We start from the raw sequence: 18,774 nt of genomic DNA, 5'->3' as shown, positions 1-18,774 counted from the left end.
TGATTCAATAGATTAGGTGTTAGCGGAGTGACAGATCTACCGAGAAAACCTCCCGAAATATAAATAGAATAAAGAACCCAGGCTGGGAGGTGAAGTGCTGTTTTAAAGGGGACTTTGTTCATAAATATGAAATAATACGCTGCCAGAATATTTTAAATGCATTACTGGCATCCGCTTCCAAAAGGAGATGTCTCATCAATCATGTTATATTATGAATTCAGATTGTACAGAATCTGTGACAGTGAGTTCAACTTAATAAGTAAGGTACTTTGTAATACTTCTTGCTACATTATGATTAGAGTACAAAAATAATAACCGGTTAGCAATTCCCAGGTTTTAAGTACTAGTTATGTGGGCAAATATTTTCTTCTAAATTTGTAGCAGCTAAGCTATGCTATTTTTAAAATCATAGTTGTTATCCTCTTTCTTATTCTGAATTCTAGCAATGCACTTCAAAATATTAATTACTGCAGTTAATATTATCGAACTTAAGATTTGCTGCATAAACTTCGATATGTTCAGCATTCTGTTTGCCGTGTCCATGCTAGGGTCCGAGTCTATAATAAACATATTTCTATGACAAGACTTTCTCGCCTGATTCTGCCTCTAGTTTTCTACAGATGTCAGTGGAATCTATTATGCAACATGAGTAATGTCTGAGGAATTGGGCAGGTCTGTTCATTTAATTTCCTCATCTGAGTAGCAGTTGCTGAGCTATGTGAGCTGTAGAAGAGGTTCATAGGTCCTTACCAGCAGAAGCATATTTATATTTAAACAGGTTACAAAACCTTTAAAATCAAAATGCAAAAAGTTAGCCCTATACATAAATACTTTTGTAACCAAGACTCTTGACCATTAGCTATTTATGCCATTTAATATATGGCTTCTGTGACTTCAATCTTTCTGGCATTCACTGCACAAGCACTAAAATACAGACAAACTCTAAGTGCCTTGGTCATATTTTACTGACTAATACTAAGCTCTCACTAAAGTCCATATAGTACCTACTTACAAAGTATACAGAGCAAAAGCAATCAAGATTAGGCCTGATGGTAACTCATAATTTCTACAAAGTTATGAACATTTTTGTTTGGAGGTATTGGAAACATCAACATGCAGCTTATGGAAACATTAGTTTTTGCCAGTGTTATAGCAAACTTGTCTGCCCTTAATATCCAACAGTTGCAAAAAACACTATTTTTTTCTGTAATATATCATTAGCCTTCTTTCCTACCAACTCCAATAAAAAGTTGTGTACTGACAACTTTTGATCCACTTTGACAGAAATTAAGTCACTTATGCCATCATGCTTTCTAGATCTGGCCCTGTTGAGGACAGTGAGAACAATTCTTATTTACCGAATACAAGGGAAGATATGAAACTATCAACCCAAATCATGAGTGACATTATTCTTTTTCAGCTCTTATGAGTCTCCCAAATAATAACAATAAAACAGAGAAGAGCATTGCTGGCAACAGTAATGTCTGCAAAGTGCTTCAAAGGTCAGTGCCTTGGGGAGGAGAGAAGACCAAGCTCTGCTTCTGGTGCTCAAAATAGAAACTAAATATTGAGTATCACAGACAAGTCACCATCTCTTCCTAATGAAGATGTGCGAAATACAGAAGAATTGTATCATACTCACTGGCATAGGGAGAATTGGCAGCAGATCCATTCAGGAAGGTTGGAGAACCGCCTAAATTTGACATTCCAGCATTCCCATAGCCATTCATGCTTGTTGTGACAGAGTTATAATTTGTCTGCTGAGGGGTGGTGCTTGGCACATACCCATGAGGTGACACGCTGCTTGAGTTGCGAGTAAAACCTTTTGTGGGGAGGGAATACATTTAAAAAGTGGAATTAGCCCGGGAACAGCTTCTAAAACAGACATCGACAAGAAAGTAACTGAGACCTAGCAAGGCAGCCACCCAACTCCAGCCGTGGTGTGCATGGATGGGGCTAATGCTGACCACCACCACCACCACCACCACCACTGGGACAACCCACACCACCAGCACCCACTGCCCAGGTCATTGCTGATGGAGCACGGAGAGGGAGGAGGAAGGCAGCCACCACCTCCTCACCATGCCTTGGGTAGAGATGACCAGCGGGCATTATAGGAACACTCACACTAAATATGTGTAGGAAACGATGTGACCTTGACCTGCATTCTCAAAATGAGAAGCAATTTAGAGTGCCCAACTTAGGGCATGTTAAGAGAATGTGATTTTGGTAACTCTGATGTTTCTCAGACTTGATGCATCTCTGCACACTTTGGAAAATACAGAGTATTTCCTCACAGTAGTAGCATAGCTTCAGTCTTTCTGTTCTGCTCTGAGCATGATGTTTGTAGAATCTGACTTGCAAATTTGGCTCAAAGTTAAAAATGGAATTTCCAGCTTATTCTGAACATGAGAATTGGGGAACTTCATATTCAGATATCCAAAACGAGTATTTGTTTCTATAAGCACAGAAATAGAAGATGCATCTTCACTCCTGGAGAATGAAATACCAACTTTTCTTCCTATCACGTAGTACATCTGTAAAATGCTCACTATCATCTAAAATTTGTTTTTTGTGTAATTTTTGTCATAAAACCTACTGATTTTTTTGCCTGTCTGGAAAACAGCCTCATTCTACCACTTTATCATTAAAATGGATTTGAAATCGTATAATAAATAGACTTGAGCAAAGGAGAAGGGAAATTGCAAAGAGTATTTTGCAAAAATGTTCTTTGCATTTCTTTTTAACTGTAGAAATTAAAACAATACTGATTTTATACAATGTGAAAAATACTTTATTTTAAAAATGAGAGATGCTCTGAAAATGCTTTTGTAAATATTTGTTTTCCTCCTACTTTCAAAATATAGGAAAATCTGAAAAATATCCGTCAATACTAATATTATGTCTCTGACCAAACAAAACAGAACGGAAAAAGAAAAAAAGCAGAAAAATTCTCAAGGGATACACTTCTGTTATAAAGAAATGCCTAAGACCCCGACTCAGAGACCATGTATGCTCCGGGAAATCTATAAGCAAGTACTTCAAATTAAGTACAGGCTCAAGTTGACAGAAATCCTTTAAAAATTAGTGAGATTTAAACAGAAATGCAATTTAGATACATGCATAAACGCTTTTCCTGAATCAGGGCCTACGTCACTAGACGACAGAGGGTCTCTGGGCAGTATTGTGTAAGACAGACTGTGCAGTGTCTGCCTGGGCACACTGCTAGCGCTGGGTCCTGCTCTTTTTGTGCATGCATCCCTGACTTCTAGCAGAAAAGGTTCATAGAGAGAGGAAGACGAGTCTTCTCCTGACCCTGGTTGGTGGCCTGCGAGGCTTCGGAGACGTTGACAGCCAGCTGCCCGCTGAAGGAGTTCACCCCCATCATGCCGGCGTGGACCGACGTGTTGGCCAGGGCCGGGAGCTGGTTGTGGTTGCGGGGAACGCTGTACAGGGCTTCTGCGATGTCTGCGGCTCTTTTCAGGATTATTTCCTAGAGGACGGGAGGGAAAAAGCGAGAGTTTCCAATTATCCTCTGACAAATCTTCTCTCTGATACTCAAATAAAACAATTCACTGTTCAAAGGCAAAGAAAAAAAAAATAGATGCTTTTCTTGCTAAAGCAGTTGGCTGACTGACAGCTCGTGTTTATAGATCTGCCGCCCCCACGATAAATCCTGACATCTGTGGTAAAAGAGTTGGAAGTTTTGGTCCCAGTGGCCAAACATCTGTATAACAAGACCAACTGGCAAAATGGGGATGGAGCCCAGACTTATTCCCCCCTCAGGGCTCAGATATCTTTACACTATGATTGAAAAATCACTGGTGGCAAGGCGTAATGCATATCATTGCCCATATTATACAGTCTCTGGTGACAGTGGATAAATGTCTCCAGGGTTAATAACATGTTGTTTTTGCAAGCACTGAATTCACACACTTTAAAAAGAAAACAAGAAAATTAACCCCTACTCCAGATATGACACTGCCCCATATACTTATTTTACTTTCACAGTGTAGGATCATACACCTTTAGCCCTTAATATATCTATACATCTAAGAAATAGCCATGCTGTAGAAGTGCTCAAGTAGAAAGCATTTACCTGGTTATTATGTGGCATACCATAGAGTGCTTCTACTAAATCAGCAGCCCTCTTAAGTATTACTTCCTGTCAATATAAAAACAAATGTGTTCCTCTGAGTTCAATAAAGTTGAAGTCTTTGTGGGAGAAATAAATGTTAGAATCTTTTATACTGTACTATTAGTTGGTTTTTGCATTTTGTTGTTTTTTTTTGTTTTGTTTTGTCTTTTTTTTCCCTCCCCCCAGGTAGACCTTAATTGTAACAACTCTCAGCAGCCACCGAACGGTGTTAAATCACTAGTTCATCCTACTCACACACATGCTTAATCAAGTCAAAAGGTGAGAATCATTGGTGCTGCAAAATAAAATACATCACTCAATTGTCTCTACCATCTGCACTATAAACCACTCATCAGTTTATTACAGAATACAATTCCTGAGGTCATTTGCTAGATTACTGCAATCAATGTCATTCAGAGCATGTTATGAATCCCCCCAATGTGTTTATTTTATTCTTAATTGCATACTGCAGGAATTGTGACCTTACCCAGCAGGCCACGTTCAAAAGATATCCAATCAGTCCTATGCTGCTGGTAACACCCCAACTCAACTGCCTTGGTTTGTATCCTAATACAGGGGGTCAGAGCTAGGATCCATGTATGATGCATAAGGAAAAATAAAAGCAGTATAAAGGAACAATCCAGCACCATGCAGGGTTTCCTGGGAGCATTGCTAACATTGCCTGAATGGAGAGCTGTATTTAGAATAGTCTGGGATTTAGTTCTCAGTTTTGGGCATAACTTTACTACTTCTGTATCTTTTTTCTTCCTTTTTTTTTTTTTTTGGTTCCTTTTCCTATTTATTCATATCTTTTAACTTCTTTTTACCCATTAAGATAAGGCATTCACCTCTCCTTTACTTCAGTTAAATACTTTACAGTATTTTAAACTGGCATCCAAATAATAACAGCTTTTCTTCTGTCCTTACATTTTTCAGTTAAAAAAAAAACAACAACAAAAACATGGGAATAATCCTGAAAGAAAATCTAACAATGCATTGCAGAACTAACCTCAAAGAAATGTGTTTTCATATTGTTTCAAAACATCTAGCAGATCTCCAATTGCCTGATCAAAACCAACCCAGACCATGTTTTAAGTAAAACAATATATTTTTGTTGTTCCCAGTCCCTAAGTATTGCTTTAAGACACAAACGTGATGCTATTCACCACAGCACATATCTGCAGGTAGCTTACAAAAATAGCACCTTTTCTGAGAATTTCACAGTTTTCTACAAAGTTAAAATTTTTAACTTAAAATATTTTACACAATAACCATACTTTATACCAAAAAGAAAGAGTAATGTTCAATTTTCATATACTGTAGACTCTGATCAGAAAATAGAGATATAATTGCGTTCATTTTGCTGTCACCATAACCTCTTCAAAAATCCTTGAACAACTCTTCAAATGACAAGCTTTTAGATGCATATTAGCATTTTTTTCAATTTTAAATTCTCTATAATATAAGATAAAATAGTTGTCATACTGCAGTAACTACTTATGACATATATAATGTCCTAAATTCAAAAATGAGATGGAGGATTTTTGTACTCCCAGTAAACATTTAAGTTTGCCTTCTGATGCACACACCCTTCTTTCAGAACACACATTTAAATTATTTTCCACATATGAGTGAGATGTTTTATATAATTGATGGATTTTTGAAGCAGTTCTGAAACATATTCTGAGGAGTTAGGTTACTAAAGCTTTTTCTTCTTCTTCATCTTATTTCTTTTCTTTTTTTTTTTTTTTTTTTTTTTTTTTTTTTTTTTTTGCATATAGCTATATAGCTTGAGCACAACAGTTAGCAATACAATCATGGAGAGGCAGACAGCAAACTTGCCTTATGTGAAAAATACAAACCAAATAAGAACAGAGAAAACTTATTGAAAAATGCTTGGCTTTTTTTTCAGTTCATAATTTAATTACTTAATAAAATTATTGCATAGGTGTTTGACATTGCAAACTAGGATTTATTTCACTTCTTTTAGAAAAAAAATTAAAAAGGTTTACACTATATATTTGAGTAATGCAAAATTAGAACATTATACAGAGCCCACAGACTGCTTTGCAATACGGTTAACCGAAGCTGTCATTATACCAAATTACCAAAAAAAAAAAAAAAACTATACCTGAATAATCAGAGTTATTTATGTAATGCTGAGCTAAATAGTTTAGATTGCATCTAAAAGAGATGGCAGACCAGGTTTAAAAAAAATGTGGAAATTACATGGAATCTTACAATTGTTCTACCTAATATCAAACATGTTCGAGTTCTTAAAAACTGATAGTTAGTTCATGCCATGCCAAATTTCATGTAAATAAAACTAATTATCATCATGGTTTATTGAAGTATGCTTGACAAATGGCATTCGAGATTCCTAGCTAGTCAGTGCTAATATTTTTTTCAACACTTTCAGAGTCTGTGAATTTGAGTTTCATACATTCTCAAGCAACATTTTCACACAATAGAAGCCTTTCTTGTTTATGACATTTTCAGTTCATACAAAGTAGATGTTATACAAAAACTCCTGCGTCAGGTAGTGGTATCTTCTATTCCAGAGCTGACGATAGTTCTTATAGACACAAACTAGCTTCAAAAATACACAATAAAATGCTACTACAGACATGCTGAAGATTTTAACTTCTTGCTTCGTGAATATGTTTTAAACATTTTGAGGCTCTGCAAAAAATTACTGCAGAAGCTACAATTCTGGCTTCAAATACAAAGGAGCCCCCAAAGTCCTCTATAAGTTAAAGCAACGGACCTTGCAAGGTGCTTGGATTGCGGTGACCAGAAAATTGTTCTCACCTCCATGTCATTACGCTCACAGTGAAGCAGCCCCGAGCATGTTTGTGTTCGGGATCTAATATATTGCCTTTCAATCAGAGCTGAGAGCCACTGAACACATAGACAGAACATGACGAGCAGGTCAGGAAAGCAATAAAGATTTTACAGAGCTGTCCAAGGTGCTAAATTTACTCAATAATGGGTTTGGCACCGTAGTGTTAACCTCTCATTTACTACCAGTTTGAGGGACTAAATTGAAGTAGCTGACTTCATTTACCTTGAAATGTATATTTTATGACATTATGTAAGTAGATTGAAAGGGCACTACAGTTTTAACAATTTAAAGGCTAGAGCATGTTTAAGATGGAGCTTGAATATTTATTGTATATTGCACTTAAACTATATGATATATTAAAATGCATTGATTAAATTTGTAAAAGGTATTATTAAAAAAAAAGACAGCTAGTATAAAAGATCTATGTCTTTTAAAATCCAATTGATACTGCATGTTACTACTGCAAAGGTGATAGATAAACAGATAGGTGGACCAAGAAGCAGATAGACATATGAACATATGAGTGAAACAGGTATTCTGCAAAAAGAAATCTCTGCATAAGCTCATGGTCCAGCATTCGAGATATTCTTTTGTTCTCAGAAAATCTTCTCTGCCTTCATCTGAAAAACCTGGATTTTCATAAGTGGCCATCATGCAAGGACCTTGCAACTGAATACGCAAGTGAAAATATTTCCTGAGAGACACAGAGTTTGACTAAAGCTAATACCTAATTTATAGGGGCATTTGTCAAGAGAGATCCACTCTTCTATTAATGCTAAAAGTCTGACAGCTTTTGGTTTAGAATAAAGGACTACCCAGCACTTAGTCTGAGCCAAAATAAGGATTCTCTTGCATTTTGTTTCAGAAGAGCATCATTTCTTTTCTAGAAAAATAATAATTTATCAGATATTGGAAAGAGCCATAATTATGTTAGAGATTAAATGTGATGCATCAGAACTCTCCCCCGCATGTAGCTACAGATCACAAATCCAGAATCTATTTTTAGTCAAAACTAAAGTTGATTTTCTACTGAGAATTGTTTTTAAATTTGTGAAACAAAAATGTAATTATTTTCAACAAGTGTTCTTCTTGAAAATACCAAAGGGTATTTACATATATAAAAAGGAGAGGCTGGGTAGTTTAGTCCACTGTGACTTTACATATTCTGGAATTACTGTAGGGAGGATTATATAAATCCTACCAGAATGACTTTCCTTTTGAAGCACAAAGGCCATAATTCAAACTAAATCCACTTCTGACTGAATGTATCTTGAACTAACATTACACCAAATTTGCATGTTTTGTTTGTGACATGCATAACTCTTCAGTAGGAATTCAATAAGATCACAAAACTTACATTAAACTAATTTATAATCCTATATTAAAACATCACAGGCTCTCCTGTTATGCACTGTTGCACTGGTATTTGCCATGAGTAGGATTTTGACAATATAGTTCACTGAAGCTGAATTTTATCTCAATAAACACATTTTTGTGCTCATTTTAAAATAGATGAGTTATCTCTCCAGCTGAAATCATCTTGTTTTTTATTCTGTGATTAGTGAGAAGAATCTAGTATGCATCCTGACAGGGTTGTGAGTCTAGTCAATGAAAAGGTACTAGTTGCACTTAGTTATGCAGTAGGTATCAGTAACTAAATTGGACAATGTTCAAGGTATGCGCTAAATCTAAATGAATTTTGTCAAGAGGAGGCTGACCACAATATATAACACTCATCAGCCACATATTGTATTATTGAGCCCACCAAAGGATTTATGTACTCGTGGGGAGCGTGGGGGGGAAGTTGTACTAGCAAACTGTGAGGCATTTATCTTATGTGTTGTCTGGATATCATATCACCTTCTAATGCTCTTTAGCATTGTAATACAAGAGAGAGCTCATTCATCTTCTGAGAGGGTACTTAGGGATGATGATGTCATTCATACTTCCTTGACTTTTATGTCTGACCTCCTGGCTCTGCCTTCTAACTTCCTAATCTCATGGTTACTTGCAAGAGAAAAAAAAAAAAAAAAAACACTCTTCTATAGAGTCAAAATGCTGAGCACCAAACTCCACTTCCCCTCTTCACTTCTGAAAGGTCACAATCTGAAACTTCAAGTCAAACTGCAATATTTTGTGCTCAAACTTTTTCTTGTTTTTCAATGGGTAAAACTTCACAAGTACTAATTAACGCTATGTGGTAGAACTACCTTTTAAACTTATACTTAGAATTTGGATTATATTTTACAAAGATGAAACATAGAGAACATTTGCTTCAACTGTAATGGCAAAAATAACGCTTTGGTAGAGAGTTAGTTAGAAGAATGTCAGAGTTCAAAAATGGCAGTCACCTTGCTTAGTCTACAAGTAGACTAAGTCTACTACTAAGTCTGCTAAGGTGCCAGTCCAGCACCTCCCATGTCTCCAAATCTGCATTGTAAATACTGCGTTATGCTATATTTTTCAGCAATTATATTTTTATAAAAGACTCATGAAAGCCATTCAAAATGGCTTTTTCAAAGTGGTAAATATCCTCCATTTACTCTGAAATTGAGGGAACTATGCCAACCTAATGAGGAATACAGAATAACAGAGCCATCACACTAAAAAGATATTTGTGCTCACACAAAGATGAAAACTTCCCTAGCAGGCAAATGAATTGTTTCCATATATTATAACTGAATCATACAGAAAAAGTAAATACTATATAGATTCCGCAAAGATGAGGAGGCAAATGAAAGACAAGGCACTTCACATGGAGGGTGAAGAAAAAAAAAAGAAAAAAGAAAAAAAAAGAAAAGCATCTGCTTACTACTGCTGGTAGGATGGAACAGCACTTATCTCCTGCTAGTGAATTTCAATGGTAATTTCCAGAAAATAAGTCTACAGTGGAGCTAGTACCTTAGCCTTTCCAAGCCATTGTAGTCTCATCAGCCTCCACCCAAACTGAAAATCACAGCCTAACTCTACAGCACTAAAAACAGTCATGCATGACCTTACCACCTGCTCCACAATGAGCCAACCTTATAAATAAAATATAGAAAGCCTATATGAGGCAGCAAAAAGAACAAACACAGGAGTGCAAATGCGAGCAGGCATCTAGCCATAAATGCTGAGAATCGATGATTGAAACACCTCTTAACCACGAAGGTGATAAATGCATAGCTGTAGAGAAAACATATCCTGTTCAAAAAATATCCATTGCAAATACTGCTGACAAGAAAAGGAATAAAATAGTGATAGTCCTTAAATCTACCCTTCCATTTACCCCATTTTATCAATATTATCTTTCTGTTAATTTGGTGTACTTAGATACAAAAAAAAAAAAAAAAAGGTATTTTTCTCCTTTATTAAATCTGCTTCTGCTTTCATTTCCATAAATGATGGACACATAACAATGGCAATAGAATTGGGAGTTGACGCAGATGTGTACTTCTAGATACACAGAAGCATGGAATAAACTGGCATTAATACAGTTGCACTAGAATAACCCTTTGAATAAACTAACATTTGAGGGGCTGGGTGCTCCCACCATATTATCATCTGCTGAAGAATTTGGCAGGTAATTTGAATGGTTCTGCTACTAAGACTCTGGAGTTCTCTGCTACTGCTAGGTCACCAAGCCAAAAGGAGAAGAGTGGGAATATGAAAGCCAATATAGAGAACTAAAATCATTACCTCTTTGGGGGAATTAAGCCAACAGTGATTTTGGGACTCACCTAATTTCCCCATACAACTGCACAGCTTTAATTATCCTGAATATTTACTATACATCTTGCTGTACGACCTCTGCTTTACCTGGAAGGGTGAGTTACAGCTACCTGCAGGACCTCTTCAGAGTCATTGAATTTTAACTCCTGAGGCCAATCTTTCATCCAAACCCACAGTGCTGGGCTGGGAGCTATCACCGTATCACTGTATCACACTCCCACATCTACCACACTCTACAGCAGGTATCTGGTAGTCGTCAGTCATGTTTGGGACTGATCAGCACTTTGACTAAGAAATGGAGGGTAGGGTAATTCTCTGGCCAATTCCACAGCATTTCCCTCAGGTCATCTGGCAAGCTCACACTATGATGATCTAGGAGTAAATTTCCTCAGTTAAAAACCTACCAAGATCAGTAAATGAACACATTTCCAAGTGCGATGGTCCTCTCAGTAATGTAAACATGTAAATAATGTAAATATATATTTACATATATTTAATATAATATTTAATATAATATATAATGTAAACATGTAAAAATGTAAATATCTCAGTAATGTAAACACAAGCCATTCAGTAAATACTTTTCCTCAGGTACACAATACGTTATTTCGTACTAGGACCAATTTGCCAGATCTAGTGAATCATTATAATACAAAATAAATTCAATAACCTAAATCATGAACAGCTATGTCCATATAAATGCAATTGAATGGCTAAAAAAAAAAACCTTTGTTTTACAGAAATCCTCCATCCCAGCAGTTTACAATGATGATAGTATTCCCATCTATATAGGCTACAACAAGATTATCCCTCATTTATGCCTGGATATATGAATAAGAAGATAACATTATATTGTTTTCTTCTGTCCGACCCCAAAGAGTGCCCACAACAGATGACCCAAAAGTACATTTCAGGCACTGAGTTGTCCTTTTATGCCACTTCCACCTCCAATCCCTGGGCCAAACATGTTAACAAACAGTGCAAAGCAATCTCGGAGAGCATCCTGGATACTTCTTAAAAATTTATCCCAAGCTATTTGTATCAGCACCCACAGTATTTTGAAGCAGATGTTCATTATTGAGTTTAATGAACTTTTAAGTTTGTCGTTTTGTTTTGGCATAAATAAGATTTCCCAATAGCTCTTCCTCTGTGCATAGTAGTATTAACATTTCTGTTCTTAGAAACAGCTGTAGATGAGAGATAGAAAAAGAGAGTTATTATTCACCGCCTTCTCCTGACCATTTCATCCTCATTTATTTTTGGAAAGCTGTCAAAGCTCCCTCATAGAAGAAGGTTTTGAATTATTTGAAGGGTCTAGACTTAAGTAAACTTGCTTAAAAAGAATTTGGTAAAATGAACAGAGATACTAAATCTTGAATCCTTTGTTCAAAAATACTGTACTAGTTGTTCTGGAAGTTTTATGGTGCAATGTAGATAAGCATTTAATGTAGTGGAGTGAAAAACATTTTACCTGGCAAACAAACAGGCTGGTATCTATTTTCTATCATTTGTATGCACAAAGAATTTCTAAACACAGGCCACATTGTATCCCTTTTAAATTGTTCATCCATTAGGTCAAAAATGTAATGTATTGGGTGGCATAATTCACCTGATTGCATTTAAATCTATAAAGATATATAATTATGTTTGGTATTGCAAGGCAAGACTGTCATTTGAATTAAATCAGCAGAGCCATCTAGCAATTAAAGTGTAAATTATATATTGTTTTGTCTGTTTCCTTTTCAGAGTTGTTTTATATTAATGTCTTTACCCAAATAAATATCTTTTAGAAGTATAGTAAATAGATCTTCTGTAAAACATGCTATGTTCACGTACATGCAATTTATTGAAGAATCTCTCCCCCTGTATTTTGAAAACCAACAAAAAATAAGCAACAAAAATGAGAGTATGTTATTAAGATCCGTGAAACTGTCACTCTCTGTCACATAATGAAGATTTTCTGGATTGTACATTTCAGGTAGGAAGTGTTACTAGCTGGAAATTGAGAGTTCAGGTTACTTCTAATGGCAGGAGGAACACCGAAAACTAAGACACATTGAAATTCTGACTTACAGTGATACATTCCACTATGTTCTGTGGAGAGTGAGTGCATAAAAATGTTGAAATAGAGACTGGAATAACGTTGGTAGGTTTTAGTATTACAGTTAAAACACTGCTCAGTCATAACCCCTACAAATGACTACTTTCACTTACATTTTATCATTGCTATAATTAAAAGAAGTCTCTTGAAAGGGGCATTCTCATTACAACGAAGGACCACTTCAGACCCAATTGAAATGAAAAGACAGAGCACAGATTAGGTGTAGATACCAAGTGGTAATTTCTAGGGAAGCATAAAATGCCAAATGTGTAACAATTATATTTTATAACTATGTGTTCAAAGGACTTATAGTATTTTATTGCACAAAGAGGCATTAGCTCTGAAAGACTACTTCAATGAAGTGCCTTCCAGCATATGTAAAAAAGAAAAAAAAAAAAGTCAACTTTCTTACCAGAAAGAAAAAAAAAGTATTTTGTTCCTGCTATTATTATTTTTAGTAAAAAAAAAAAAAAAAAAAAAAAAAAGGCAGGTAAAAATATTCAAAGAAAGTATAAATGTTGAAAAAACATGTATTTAAGAAATCAAATTTGTCCAACATTTAGCAGAGATAACAATACCTTTCTCTGTAAAGTCCCATAATATAAAACAGGTACTCCATTTTATGCAACTTGAGGCTCTTTTTTCAGTAATGAATTGTCACTGTATCAATATATTTAATGGATGTCTTTCAAAATTCTTGATTGATTTTTCAAAATACATGAAAATTGAAGAAGATTTTTGACCAACAGAAGCAGTTATTTTTCAAGCTAATTTAAAATGCCAAACCTGAATAAAAATTCAGTTTAATAAAATATTACTAAGACTTTTTTCCTATTCGTAAAAACAAAATAGATAGATTTTTTTATTTGTCAAAACTCACACTTGGATAAATGTAAGCATCTCTATTCTATGAAATGTTAGGACTTCAAGAGTCAAATTGCTACATCCAGATGAAATTATCCATATCCATTTATAAAAAAGATGTTTAAGTCATCTTACAGAACATAATTAAAGAGAGAAAAATCCACAATTTATTTAGCTTAGATCTTGCATTAATGATGAAAAAACATGTTACATATATGTGGCATTATTTACAAAATGCTTCTGTGTTTTGGTCACCTTTTCCTTTCAAAAGGCATATCATTTATCATCTATAGTCACAAAGATACTCAGAACATTCTTTAAAACAAATCTAAAATGCATTCTTGTGTTTATAGAAGTAGCATGAAATTGTAGGCTTAGAGGACATTTCAGTCCGGTTGAGTTATATCAACATAAGTTACATGATTGACTTTTACAAGAGAAAGAAAAGATTGTACTCAAACAACTGTTATTGCCTCAATGGAAAAAAAATCAATGAAAGTAAAATGAACAAGAGATTTTGTCTGAGTTGCAGTTAATACTACTGAAGAGCTATGGATATTAAAAGGTCAACAAATAAATTAGTCCAAGTGTTATGAAATGAATGATTTGCCTTATAATTGTATTGAGTGCAAATTGTTCACTGCCTATTAGAGCAGGTAATTTTTAACCATGGTGCCTCAATTACTGTTCCATAAGCAATAATATAGTTGTAAGAGCCACTGGTTCGATCGTGTGACCTATGAGACGCGCCAGGACAGCTGACTTTGCTATGATGGATCACTGAGCCTGATCTCCAAATGGTGCCAAACCTTCCCTTCCCGTGAGGAGATCTCATAAAAGAAACATTACTGCTTGATTCATTTTACCAAAATGTTTGAGTTTTCAAGTGTCAGCAGTAAAGTATAGATTGTGAAGCTCTCTATTTCTTAGAAGAATTACGACAACAGCATCCTATTGCTTCCAGCACTCGATGCTAAATGGCATCATGATGGTTAGGAGGACGCTTTCTCCGTTGCTCAGCTGCAGCGCGTTGGGAAATACACAGCAATCATGTTTTACACCACCATGCAAACCTCTGCTCAACACCTAAAGCTACGTCAGAAATAGAAACTGTAGTTGAGATTATAGGCATTGCTTCACACACCTCTGCAATGCCCTGCATTCAAAGACTTCAAAGCACCACTTTAATGAGACAAATTAGGCTTCACAATATGTTTTCTAGGAAAATATTCTCTCTCTCATTTTCTTCAAAGCCTGCCTTAAGCTGTATCTATTTCGCTGAAGCCAAAATGGTCTATGGTTATAACCAAGGCAAGTTTCTAGGGAGAAAGGGTATATTTTATTAGATCATCAGATACAGCTGGGAAAAAAAAAAAAAAAAAAACAGTTATTTGATTCATAGGAAGCAAAGCCTGGTTGCCCAAAAGCTCACCTATGGGTTAGCTATACTATAATATAAACCATATTGGTTAGTCTCATAAAAGATATTACCACTCTGAACAGATCCTGAGAGCCTTAATCAGGAAAACTAAACCAAACCTCATATTTCTTTCAAGGTATGGAGCAACATACATTGCGCCTCATGATGGGGAGATAAAGCGGCCACATGTCCCCGCTGCTCCTACAGGCACCGCGTCTCACCATGACCAGTGACACGGGGCTCTCTGCACAGCCCAGGGGCCCCCTGCACCTCCGCACGCCCGCTCCAGGCCCACACGTGTAACGAGTTGTAAATGGCAATCCTGAATTACCAAATAATCGGTGCAGGAGGAACTAAAACAATAAAAGCCTAATTAGCAAGCATGGTGCCATATACAACCAATTCCTGCTTATATTGTCACTCTGCTATATTTATGATAAATCACTACATTCAAAGAGCCTTTTGGGAGGGTGATTTTCCATTTCGTCTCTCCATTGAGGAAAAAAGTGCCATGTGACTGGAATCTGGAATCTCAGTTTTACCAGCATTCAGTCGAACTGAATATTATTTGGCACAATGCGGTGCACAACTGAGCCACTAAATGGCTGATTTACTAAATTATTATTAGATGAGCCCTTGCTGTTCCAAGCGAAAGTGCAGTCACTGTCTCTCTTCATGGTGTGTTCAAATTGTTCTGTGTTTAAATATTCAGCATGAGGCTAATGTGAACTGATGAACTGAGACTACAAACATTCACTTGCAATCCAGACTGAGAGACAGAGATGCAACATATCATGTGGCCTGCGGAGGTGAAAATGATTTATATTTAAGGATGCTGCTGCCTACTTCCGTCACTATAAGGTATTCTTAATTAGCTTCATGTTTGAGTAAGGAGTTTGGAAATGCAGCTATGAAACAACTCCAGAACCTTCACAGTTATGGAGGCTTCAGAAGCCCACTGAGGTGACACTTGAGCTGGATCTCTGTGTTAGTGACACGCATGAGCTGCCACCGCAGCTCCACACTTTGCTGTCCTTAGTATTTGAGTTGCAGCCTAGGAACAACACCTGGAACCCTGACCTCAGTGCCAGAAATCCTAGAAAATGTAAAGGATTAACCCGCCAATGCCCACGCTGCTCTGCTGTCTAGTTCTATGACTTTTCAGACTGGGGGAACAGACAGAAGAGGTGAAAAAAAAAAGAAATATAAAAGAAATAAAAAGTTTTTTTTTTTTTAAAAAAAAAAAGAAAAAAAAAGAAACAATTTCTTTACTGCCACCTGCTGGAGTTGACAATAACCCTTTGTCACACTCCAAGAACAAACATCTTCACGTAGAGGACAGTTCCGGCGAGCATTTAAAACACTCTGATCCAAGACACTTACAGTAGATTAGAATTTTTTATTGGTGCTGTGTTGCCATAACAACATAAAGACAGCAGATGACTTAAGCTAAGCTTGCAAAGCAAAAGGCTGCTCATCTGGCAGTTAAAATGAATACAGTTCACTTCACAAGTTCCCCATATGGACCCTTAGTGTATGGTAATGAGGATACCATATGGTGGGAGAAAATGCACAGAGAACAATTGTGCTCCACGGGCTGAGTGAAGTGAGCAGGAAGTTACCAGGAAACACAGGAGAGAGATTTGTGTGTGTGCTCTCTAACTCAAGGGTTTCTTTCAGAGGGGGCTTCTCTCTCTTCTTAATCTTCTTCTTAATATATACATGCATAGAAATGACAAAGGAACATATTGTGAATTTTGCAACATCATTCATCATAAACTGTCAGCTGTGTTTGTAAATCAGCGTGGTAAGATCTTATAAATTTGTAATTCTTAAAAGGTAAAAGTGCTAAGTTTTTAGACAAAGTGCAGGAAAATTTAAGCACTTCTGACAAGTAGAAACATTAGTGGTAATCATTTTAAAAATACTTGCATCTTTCTGCCTGCATGTTTAGCTGTAAATAGTGCCGCAATGAATAAAAGCTTTAAAAAGAGGAGGGGAGGATGAAATAGAATAAATACTTTTTTTTATATTTTATTTCCAAAAGGATAAAAAGTAATAGTTCATCAGAACCATATGCATGCAAGATTTTGACATAAATATACATATGCTATGCAGTACACTATACTAACCAGATCCTAAACCTGGTAAGACAGCTTGCTAAAGGCTGCAAAGTCAATTTTGTACTACACATGCTTCATAAAAGATGAATATAAATGCATTAGTTAGACACGGTGAGCTAAATTAGAAGGTCAGGCAGGGCTGGAAGGGCTGAAATATCACACAACCAATGACTGTAATTACTCTTTTTTTAAGTCTATTAAGTGGTGTTGTTCTATCAAGGCTCAGGGGTATAGGACATGAAGTACAAGATAAAGTAATGTGTATTTATTACTCCCATGGGATCAATTTACTAGATATTTTCAGCTCCACAGAGCAAAATACACAAATGCAGCCTTTGTTACTTTCTTCAAACTGTGGCTTATTTCTTCAAAAGCTTTGCTCCTTGAAGGCACCGTGTTTACCTGCTCGGTGTTTTCATGCCATCATCAGCCCATTGTTGTTTTTAAAAATTATAATAATATAGGATATGAGAATACAGGGATTACTCTTACAGGATGCTCAAACAAGTGGTTTGGGCTGCTCAGATGGAATGTGCCAGCTCGAAAACCCAACCCCGGGCAAGATTTTCACCCGACGGCAAAGCAGAAATCGGTAACAGTGAAAGGCGCAGATCTCCTTGTCATCATGTTAGCCCTGATCTATTAAAAGTTTTGTCATAGATTCTAAATTACACCATCTGCTCTAATCATTTGCTGAGTAAATGCTGACCCACTTATAAAGAAAACTCACTGAAATGTGTACGTAGGCTGTCGACCTTCAGAAAAGAGGAGGCTCCTTGCCAGCCGTTTGTGTGTGACTGCCCTTCAGCTGGCAATGCGGCTCTGCTTCCCAGCTCGCTGCTATTGCAGACTCTTTGCATGTTCCCAGACCTTCCCTCTGTCCCTCTCACACACAGACGCCCCATCAGGGTGAAATTTTCAGAGTAGCCTCAGGCATTTTGGTTGTCTATTTCTCAGTAGCTTTGACACTCTCCCCCAAATATTTTCTATAAGCTTTCCTTGCAAGCAACAAAGTACACACACACAAAGACCCACAAAAAATAAAATAAAATAAAAAATAAAACCCAAGTTACTCAATCAAACTAAATGCCCCAATTGTTAAGAAAACCCCAGCATTAAGGTTTTAACACCAACCTTAACACTGCTGTCATGTTCCTGCCAATTTTAGACTGCTGTGCAAAGCCGCTGCGCGTTACCTCACGCGCTCCGTGCCGTACAGATGAACTCCATCAGCTCCTGCTCACATCTGCGCTCCCCCTTCCCACCCGCATCTAGTACAGAGAGGCCCTTGCTCCACTGGGTGGGAAAAACAAAGATGTGTTTCCTTAGCTCAAGTTGACTAAGTTAGGTTAAGACAGCATGAAAACAAAGTATCTTGGGTTAGCAGATGGAGATCTGTTCCAGAATGTCCAAAGGCTGAAGCTGCAAACCTGAGTTGCCTTGTCCCTATTGCTGTTTTAACCCCAGCTAGAGAGACTGGGCCAACCCACCCACGTTTAGAGACAACCTTTATTTGCAATATAAACATTTCCCATGTCAAAATGCATAAAGGGCAAATCTGTAGGATTTCAT

General features: G+C 36.6%; 1 protein-coding gene across 5 annotated transcripts in view; it reads right to left on the bottom strand.

Moving 5' to 3' along the window:
- EBF1 (EBF transcription factor 1) overlaps window positions 1-18,774 on the bottom strand; it is a 249,896-nt gene that overhangs the window by 7,359 nt on the left and 223,763 nt on the right. For all 5 annotated transcript variants that reach the window (XM_088522594.1, XM_088522595.1, XM_088522596.1 and 2 more), the window contains exons 12-14: window positions 4,100-4,165; window positions 3,316-3,493; window positions 1,643-1,822 (exon numbers count right to left, since the gene is read on the bottom strand). In XM_088522594.1, coding sequence (XP_088378720.1) covers window positions 1,643-1,822; window positions 3,316-3,493; window positions 4,100-4,165 — 424 coding nt within the window. The remainder of the gene's footprint in view (window positions 1-1,642; window positions 1,823-3,315; window positions 3,494-4,099; window positions 4,166-18,774) is intronic.

The sequence above is a fragment of the Tinamus guttatus genome, unplaced genomic scaffold (assembly GCF_059628265.1).
Source record: "Tinamus guttatus ecotype Peru unplaced genomic scaffold, ASM5962826v1 Tinamus_guttatus_pri_ptg000155l, whole genome shotgun sequence".
NCBI lineage: Eukaryota > Metazoa > Chordata > Aves > Tinamiformes > Tinamidae > Tinamus > Tinamus guttatus.
The sequence above is the reverse complement of the archived record's forward strand: the minus strand, read 5'-3'. Positions and strand labels throughout refer to the sequence as shown.